Genomic DNA, 9,836 nt, shown 5'->3' on the forward strand with positions numbered 1-9,836 from the left:
AAATAAAGCAACCCAGACCTTATGACAGACTGCTTATGGTAAAATGTCTTTCAAACAGTCATACAGGGCAAATTTTAAGACTCAGTCTTGGAATGTAGAATCTGTCCAGTCCATTTGGAACTGTAAATGGCATAGAAAGGCATGAGACACACACTAAGGACTTTGTCATTTGGACACTTGCTATAAATTCATGAAGCTAGCAAGTCTGCAAAAACGTTAACAAAATCAAGCCTTTGAAGAGTATGGCTATATTTCCAAGTTGACATAAACCCGTTTTAAACCCTCAATCCCCGTGGTGGGGCACGCCTTTAATCCCAGCACTTGGGAGGCAGAGGCAGGCGGATCTCTGTGAATTCGAGACCAGCCTGGTCTACAAGAGCTAGTTCCAGGACAGGCTCCAAAACCACAGAGAAACCCTGTCTCGAAAAACCAAAAAAATATAAATAAATAAACCCTCAATCCCTCTTAGATTCTGATTCTAAACGCACAAACTTGCCCTAAAATTCTTTAACAAAGCTAATATTTTCTTACAACAAAAACCAAAAGTGTTTTAAAATACAGACTGCTCTAAGATGCAGATAGTCATTCTTTTGAGCTTATGTAACTTCTTTCTAAGCCATATTGTAACCACTAACTCCTACCCAATGTGACAAAACAGAAACGGAACTGTTACACCTCCATCTGTTAATAAAGATGAAAATTATTTATTAATTTACAGAGCAGTGTGTGTCGCTAGAGTGACTTTCTGACTTCATGCTAAGCCAAAAGTACCCAAGTCATGGTATCACAATTTATAAAGCACCCTACAGTAAGGGCAAAGCAAGAAGTCCCCGGCTCTTCAGAGACTCTTGACTGTTGTCTTTCCCTTAATGTTTTCTGGGTCCAACTGAGTGTCACACACCATCCAGGTTCATCTGGAGACAGTGAAAGTATATTCATACCACCAGAGTCATACCGCGCTCCTTGGGAAGGGGAGACCATCTGAACCGCCTTCAATAATCGAAGAAGCAAGCACAAAATGGAAAAAAAAAATCGACTCTCGCCACCCTTCCCCATCCTGCCTCCTGCATTTGCTCATTCTGTGGTTAAATAAGTTGCATTTACTTTAAGAAAAAAAAAGGCAAGAATGTTTTGGGGATGGATTTAGGAAGGTGACTACTACAGATGGAGCCGAAATAAGTTGCTCTGCTAAATCGTGGACCCCATTCATTTACGTGTAACCAAACGAAGAGACCCCCACTTGAATTCGTACCGTAGAGCTGCAACCTGGAATGCAGGAACGACGGGATCTGAGGTCCCAAATACAGCTACTCTCCCCTAGACGACTAAAACCACGGTGGCTCTTCACCCCGGCGGCTCCAGGGATGCAGGCGCCGCAACTCCTGAGGTGCGGTAATTCAAAAGAAGCCTGCCACTCACAAGTGCAGCATCCCCAGGAGGAGGCAGGACTTCGGGAGTGGAAACCTATCGCAATCCGCTGTACTCCGAGATGTCCAAACAGCCCCGGAAAGGCTGCTCCACACCGACACAGCGACGAAGGCGCGAACCCGCCGAGGAGCACCGCGGCCCCGGAAACCACCTCCCGCGAAGATAACTGCAGGGAGGCTTCCCGGCGGCGGGCAGCGCAAGGGGCGGGGCCACGACGGGGGCGGGGCTTAAGAGGGGTTAGAGGCGGGACGGAGTGAAGCGGAGACTTGAGGGGCGGAGCCAGATCGCGAGGGGCGGAGTTAGAGGCGGGAACGGGTCAGAGGGCGGAGCGGAGTGACCAATGGAGGGGCGGAGCCAGTCGCGAGGGGTGGGGCGAAGTCAGAGAGGGAACGGAGTGGAGGGGAGGCTGGAGGGGCGGAGCCAACTCTTTAGGGGCGGGGTTGGGGGGGGAACCGGAAAGAAGCCGAGGCTGGAGGGGCGGAGCCAGATCCCTAGGGGCGGAGTCCAGAGGGGGAAACGGAGTGTAGCAAAGGCTGGAGAGGCGGAGCCAGCTCGCGAGGGGCGGGGCGAAGGACGGGCTCACCTTGCGCCGAGGGCGGTCGGGCGCGCCCGGCGTGGCGTCTCCCCGGCTGAGGTCGCTAAACCCGGGGGCCAGCGCGTCCCGGAGCCGCGGGCGATACCGAGACGCCCCCCGCCCGCGCTCCTCCGCCCTCGGCCCCGCCGCTCCAGCTCCGCCGAGGGCGCTAAGAGCTGCACGCAGCGCCTGAGCGCGCGCCGCCTCGCCATCTTCGGTGCTGGCCGCGGTCCCCGACCGCCGCAGCCAAGTCACACCCCGCGTCACCCGCTGCCCCGCGGGCGGAGACGCCGGGGCCTCCAGGCCATCTTGATAAAGTCAGCACAGCGATTGAACTCTCAGGCAGGGCCCTGGGACCGCTGCCAGGTTGGCTCCGAGCCCTGCACCAGAGGTCACGTGGACGCATTCCTGGACCCCAGAGTCGGTGGCTAAAACCAGCGGGATCCGGCTGGCCAAAGGGCACAGCGTGGACTTTGACTTGAAGGGCCTGGTAACGGAGGCACTAGTTTTAGTTTTCTGTAGTAACTACTGAGTGTCGACGGTGCCTACCTTCTGTGCCCAGTTACGTCTAAAATTATGTCTTCTGGTAAATGCAACTCATTAAGGCTTTCTGAAATCCCAGAGTAAGGCCCAAACATTATAAAATTGTGACTCTGCATTTCTTAACTGATTGAAATTACTTCAAGAAGTAACTTACAAAGGTATATAGAATTCAGTAATGAGGGGATGAATGAAAAGCAAAACACAAAACAACAAACTCTGGAAGCTTTTCTGGGATATGTGCATCCACCAAAACCAGACAGGCTCTCTGAGACCGTATTGGCAAAAATGAAAAAGAAACACCGGGCACTGGTACACTTATAATAGGAAAATGCAAGCCAAACTATAATGCTTTAGACAGCGAATATATAACCATCTAATACTACAGAACACCATGCAGCTCTATACTTTCTTCCCTCTGGGGAGCTTACAGTTGTAACTGATCGGCTTTTTTGTTTTGTTTGTTTTAAGTTTAATATATGCTTAACGGCTCCTTTGTACCTGGGTGCGGCTCAGTAACACTTAGCGTGCTTCAGCAAAATTAAAAAAAAAAAAAATAGCGACAGTACCATAAACCCAAAGGAAGAACTGAAACCACTGCTCCGATGCCTTTGTTAGTGTCCTTTGCTAAGGGACTTTAAACATGCCATTTCTTGCCCTTATGCTGTGAAAACATTTTATACAGACAAAATTGGATGTTCATTCTTATGCTGTTTGAGGAAGTTTCACATATCAAAATACGTCGTTTAACCGACTCTTGTAAGAAGAAAGATTCTAGTTTCCTACCCAGAATAGCATTTCCAAACCTATGAAAACAACAGTTTTCTCCCGTCATTACGGACCAGAAAGTCTCTTAGCTCTGCGGGGTGGTTGATTGTTCGGGCATTTGCTTGCTGGCTTGTTTTCTGAGCTTACTAATATACTACCCAGCCGTCCATCTTACATTTACTTGCTTCAGTGAAATCTAACTAGAATATTTACTTAATACTTTCAATATATATTTCCATCCAAATAGGGCAGATGAGGTTTTAAGTGTTTTTTTTTCTTTAATTTTCTTTGTTTATTTGAAGGTCTTAGAATTGCAACTCAAGGAGCACAGATGGTGGCGAATATACAATGTTACAATGTGTCCCCTTTGGAAAGGGTTTGAAGGTCCTTTGAAGGGTTAAAAAGAGAAAATGTAAGTGAATTACAGGGGCTTGTCAAGCATTGTTTGGAGGAACAATTTACATCCATGCCTCATTAGTCAAGCACAGACCAGCACAGACCATTCCAGGACTCCTGACAAGGGTTTGGTCCATACAATCCTACCATGATTTTTCTTTAAAAAAAAAAAAAAAAAAAAAAGTCTCTTTTGGCACTTCATCAAGTTCACAAAGTGGTCACCTCAGCACAAAGTGGGAGTCTCTGGGTCATAAAATGGAGCAACCCTTACAGCTCTGATGGAGAAACAAGGTCTCAGGGGTGTTTTTCTGAGGAGCTGGTGTCTGAGATAAGCGAGTTCATTGTGCATACCAGGAAAGCCTAGTACAGATGACTTACTCTTAGCACACAATATTCAGCGAGGTTTGTTTCCCCGCCCCCTCAAGTACTACAGAAGTCTTAGAGCTGTGTAAGAATCAGGTGTTTTCCCCAGACAAATGAAAAGAAGCAAAATCAGTATGACAAATTTTGTCCTGCAAGGCAAAAGCTCTAGCTCGCTTTCCTCCACGCAGAACAAAATGAACATTGCACCCTAAGCATTTTGCTCATGGTTTAATTTTAGACTCTAACCAGCTGACCCGAGGGAGCTTTATTTGTCTTTCCCATTTCTGCCACGCTTACCCTTAGGAAGCGGAACACACAGAACACAATGGCAACTGTTTGTTGTCTATGTTGCTGACTTTTAAATGGCAGCGTCACAAAGAAGAGTAATGAATACAAGTCCCTAAAAGCAGCTATTGGCCATTGTATTTTTTTTTTCTGGAGGACCCACACTAGAGAACTATCCTAGAAGACTTTAATTTAGTCTGTATTTACAAAACAACCCACTCAAAGATTTTCTAACGATTAAAAAATATAAGTGGGGGGGGGGAAGAAATCTCAAAGTTGAGTGGGAAGGGATAGAAAAGTGGAGAGGGTGGTGATGGAAAGAGTTGGGGAATGGAGGCAATGAATGTATTCAAAATATATTAATTCTTAAAGAATTAATAAAAATGTTTAAAATGCGTGAAACATACTGCCGAGGAACAACAGGAAGTCACGTGGACAGCTAAATTCTGCTCACCGCTTGTCCATTAACTGTCTTTGACATGAGAGAGACCCCCTGCCTCCCTAGTACGCTTAGTACCATCCTCCACTGTAGTGGTCACATTTGATGGTGGAGGTGGGGCAATGAAAACAGCAGAGTTGTACTGTTTTGGACGATTAGTCAGCAACTTTTGGCAAGCCCATAGGATGGCTATTTGTTGCTTTTTTCAGATTATTTATTATGTATACAGTGTTCTGCCTCCATGTGTCCTGTACTGCAGACCAGATGCGGGCACTGAAACACTTTATAAATGGTTGTGAGCCAGTTGCTGGGAATTGAACTCAGGACCTCTGGAAGAGCAGTCAGTGCTCTTAACCTCTGGGCCATTTCTCCAGTCCTTTGTTTCAAGTTTGGTTTTCTTTTCTTTTCTTTTTTTTTTTTTAGAACAGTTTCAACGCTCATAGCAATGTTTTTTCTTTGTATTGTGAAAAAGGCATCTGAAAATTCACTATTCTAATCTCCTGACAAGTTCAGTAGTGTTGAGGACAGCGAGAAGACTCAGCAGGCAAAGGTGCTTACGTACAAGCCTGCCCACCTGGAGTTTAGGAACTCAAGCAAAGGTGGAAGGAGAAACCCAATGCCACAGGTTCTCTGTAAACACACATGGCACGCATGCCCATACACACATCATGCACACACCAATAACAAACACTTGAGTATTGTTGAAGCAGTTAGTATGAGCATGTGGAGACTGACTATAGTTTTCTTCCCTGCCAAGATTAGATGACTAGACCGAACCTTTCAGGTGTATCTGATTCTCCGTAAACAGAGCCACTAAGGAGCGTTTCTTGTCTTGACTCTTCTCATCTGCCTTGTGTCTCTGTGTCCTCAGACACACAGTAGTACGTATCTTCCCATGCTTCCAATTCAGAGTCAAGGATATTCTTTGTAGTAAACGGAATAATCCCCATCACCACCAATAACCCAAATACTTACTTCCTGACTCCTAGAATCTGTGAATATTACATTACATAGAAATTTTGTTTGGTTTGGTTTCATTTAATTTTGTTTTTTGAGACAGGGTTTGTGTGTGTGTGTGTGTGTGTGTGTGTGTGTGTGTGTGTGTAACAGTCCTGAGTGTCCTGGAACTTGTAGACCAGGCTGGCCTCAAACTCACAGATATCTACCTGCCTCTGCCTCCCCAGTGTAACATGAAGGGGCCTGCTCGTTGGGGTTTCCATCCTGCCCGGCACCCCACAGCCTGCAAGCTCCAAAGAAAATCACACAGAGATTTCCATAAGTTATAAAACTGATTGGCCAATTAGCTCAGGCTACTTATTAGCTCGTGTAAATTATATTAACCCATTGTTCTTATCTATACTAGCCATGTGGCTCAGTACCTTTTTCAGCTGGCGGGTTACATCTTGCTTCCTGGTGGTCTGGGCAGGAGCGGGAGGAAAAGAGCAGAAGAGTAAAATTGGAGATTACCTTTATTCCTGACCTGAACAAGTTAGCTAAGTCTCAGTTTCTTTCTCTTATAAAAGAAATTCACATGCCCTTGTAGACAGATGTTTCTGTCCCACCCAGTCCCACAGTCATTCAGTCCCACGTAAACATGCAGAGGCTTATATTAATTATAAACTATTTGACCTATTGCTCAGGCTTCTTGCTAACTACCTCTTACACTAAAATTAACCTATAATTCTTATCTATGTTTAACCATGTGGCTTGGTACCTTTTCTCAGTAAGGCACTCTTATCTTGTTTCCTTTACTTCTAGATGATGACAGTGTCTCTGCCTTTCCTCTTCCCAGAATTTTCTTAGTCTCCTTGCCTCACTTATACCTCTTGCCTGGCTACTGGTCAATCAGCATTTTATTAAACCAATAGGAGTGACAAATCTTTACAGTGTACAAGAGCATTATCCCACAGCATTTCCCCTTTTTTTTCAAAGCAAGACCCAGAATCTAATCTCCTTTGTTTAGCTTTTTTTCTGACCATTATCCATAACGTCTTGTAACCAACACACTAAACAAAGAAAAACACACATAATCCATTCTTTGGGGAATGTGGGCATAGTTTTCTAGGTGATTTCCTGATGGTTGGGGAGCATTGATAATTTTATGGGGACCCAAAGAAAATTTAGGATTAGGATCAAGTCTTGACTGGAGTATTTTGTGAGACTGGATCATCTCAGCCAGCAGTCTTGAATCTGTTCTAGATGTAGAACTCAGAGGAAACTGCAACAGAGGTGCTCTGAAACATTGGATCATCTGGGCCATCCACTCCTATCAGAGATTTTTCAGGGGGTCTTCCTTGATCAGACCTTATTTTTCTTAATCCAGAGTGAATCCACAGCCTCTCATTTCCTGTGGAAACAAAAGCAAAACCTCTTCTGCAAAGTAACACACCCTCTAAAATTTCAGAGTTCTAAAATACAAATCTGCTGTAAAAATGTGTTGCTTGGGATTTTATTCCTACATTTTATTGCAATTCCAGTCCCTCTTTAGCTTCCCTGCCCACCATGATACCTATCTGTCAACCACATACACATGTCAGCTTGGACAGATGTTGTCAACCACATACACATGTCAGCTTGGACAGATGTTGTCAACCACACATACACATCTCAGCTTGGACAGATGTTGTCAACCACACATACACATCTCAGCTTGGACAGATGTTGTCAACCACATACACATCTCAGCTTGGACAGATGTTGTCAACCACATACACATCTCAGCTTGGACAGGTGTTGTCAACCACATACACATCCCAGATTGGACAGGTGTTGCTTCTATCCAGAACTTTCTTCCCAGGTTTTACACACTCAACATTCAAAAACCCCTGCTTCCCAGAGACTTACACTTTCCCAGAGTAGAATATCATCTCTACCGCGGTCTGTTCACGGACCTTTTAAGGCAGCGATCAAATGACAGAGTGACTATTTCTGTTTCTCTGACCACAATGTGAGATGCTCATATGCAAATACTCTGATCCATATTTATCCCTCTAGCACCTACTTCTGTACTTGGAACAGACAATTATGTATGTGGACTGAATGAATAGGCAGATGATTATTCTCTGAATTCGGAAGAGCCTACTTGGGAGTGAGAAGAGGGAAAAGCGCCGGGGAATGAAAGGAGAGGACGAGGGGTCAGGAGTGAATGGCTCAACAAGACACCCAGAGCCCTGGAGAAAAAAAGGAAGCTGATTTATGGGGTGACTTAATTCAAAGCTGTCCTCAGATACTCATTGTATATGCAGTTTAGCATCTCTCTGGACCTTGCTTCAAAGTCAGTGTTGAAGTGGAGTTAACAGTGTGAGCGACCTCTCGAAGCAATCTGCTGATTAGAAGCTCTTCACCGAAATGGATGGCAAGCATTCACAGACGACTTGTCAACCCTTCCCCCATGCACAGCTCTAGGCAGAGCCTCACACCTCTAGAGTGTTAGAGAGCTAGTTAGAAACAGTGTCCTTGGAGATCTCTCCGGAAACAACTCGTAAAACTGTACACACTCAGTTTTCCCTTGTAGGCATTAAAAATACTCTCCAAACCCTTTGAGAAGCTCAGACATATCTTTCCTTTTTTAAAAAAAAACATTTATTTATTTATTTATTTATTTATTTATTAATTATGTATACAATGTTCTGTCTGTGTGTATGCCTGCAGGCCAGAAGAGGGCACCAGACCTCATTACAGATGGTTGTGAGCCACCATGTGGTTGCTGGGAACTGAACTCAGGACCTTTGGAAGAGCAGGCAATGCTCTTAACTGCTGAGCCATCTCTCCAGCCCTATCTTCCCTTTTCTTGAGACAAGAGACATGAAGAACCCTATGCTGAAAATCTCCATGTAGTATAAAACATTTGCTGTATTGTTTGAGACAGGATCTTGTCTGGCCTAGAATATGCCATGTAGACCAGGCTGGCCTCTAACTCAGAGATCCTCCTGCCTCTGTCCCCAAGTGGTAGGGTTAAAGTCATAAATCCCCATGGCCACTTTTCACAACATATGAGCTGATATTAATTACAACACCCTCGGTTATGCATCACTCCTTGTGGTATGTAATTAGCTTCGTATGTTCTTTCAATACTTTATTCTATCTCCCTGTACTGGTTTAGAATTTTACATTTGAATCCAGCTTATTTATACAAAAAAAGATTTTATATTTATAAATAAGATTATTTTGTGTCAGCACTCACTAGCTATTTTCCAGATATACTAGCTAAATTCAGTACTCCAAATTCTAAAATTAAACATATTTTTTCATTGTATACAATTGCCTCTTCCTTGGAATTTCACTGAAAGCAGACCCCTTCACTAATAATCATAAATAACAGAGTGGGTGACATTACAGAGATCTGAATAAAATAAAACACATCAGTGATTAACGAATAACTGGATTGACCAGAGGCTTGCTGGTCTCTTTATCTTGAATGAGAGATTTTTGTTATATCCAAAATTTGAATTGAAATGATGGACATTATTTTTCAATAAATTTTACCGAATCCTTGAGTGTTTGTTGTTGCTCACTTGCACATTTTAAAGGTATTTCACTAACGTAGCTTTTTTTAAGGTTCTGCTTACTGAGTGTTTTTCTGGCACTGTGTTGACCCGCGTACAATTCTCATCTAATCCTCAACATCTTCGGGCACTGAGCTTGATTGTACTTTTCCTGGTGAAGGAAGCTGGGTTTAAAAGGTGAATTGGCTTTCCCGAGGGCAGCAGGCTATCAGATGTGGCATGGAGAAGCCCTATGATTAGACTACCTATCTGGGAGTTTGGATTCAGCCTCAGTGGGGGTATTTACACCACACACACACACACACACACACACACACACACACACACAACCAAAACAAACAAGAACAGCCAACACTAGAAACTCGGGCTTCTTTTTCTCTCAAGCCTGCTGGTAGCTGAGCATTTCCCAGCATGCCCCTGGATCTGGGTCAGGATCCTCACTTCCGCTACCTGCTGGCTACACTGTATCAGGCACGTTTGTAAAACTCCCTAAATCTGATCTGGGTCAGGATCCTCACTTCAGCTACCTGCTGGCTAC

General features: G+C 44.4%; 1 protein-coding gene across 4 annotated transcripts in view; it reads right to left on the reverse strand.

The window, feature by feature from the left end:
* Napepld (N-acyl phosphatidylethanolamine phospholipase D) overlaps positions 1 to 2,335 on the reverse strand; it is a 34,266-nt gene extending 31,931 nt beyond the window's left edge. Inside the window, exon 1 of one of the 4 annotated variants that reach the window (XM_050139826.1) lies at positions 2,012 to 2,335. In XM_050139826.1, the coding sequence (XP_049995783.1) occupies positions 2,012 to 2,214 (203 nt within the window). In that variant the 5' untranslated portion in view covers positions 2,215 to 2,335. Of the gene's footprint in view, positions 1 to 1,252; positions 1,399 to 2,011 lie in introns of those variants that run through there. The other 3 variants (XM_050139829.1, XM_050139827.1, XM_050139828.1) reach the window with 3 other exon arrangements.
* Between the last annotated feature and the right edge of the window lie 7,501 nt (positions 2,336 to 9,836).

This window comes from Alexandromys fortis, unplaced genomic scaffold (assembly GCF_014885135.2).
Source record: "Alexandromys fortis isolate MF-2015 unplaced genomic scaffold, M_Fortis_MF-2015_v1.1 scaffold_38, whole genome shotgun sequence".
Lineage (NCBI taxonomy): Eukaryota > Metazoa > Chordata > Mammalia > Rodentia > Cricetidae > Alexandromys > Alexandromys fortis.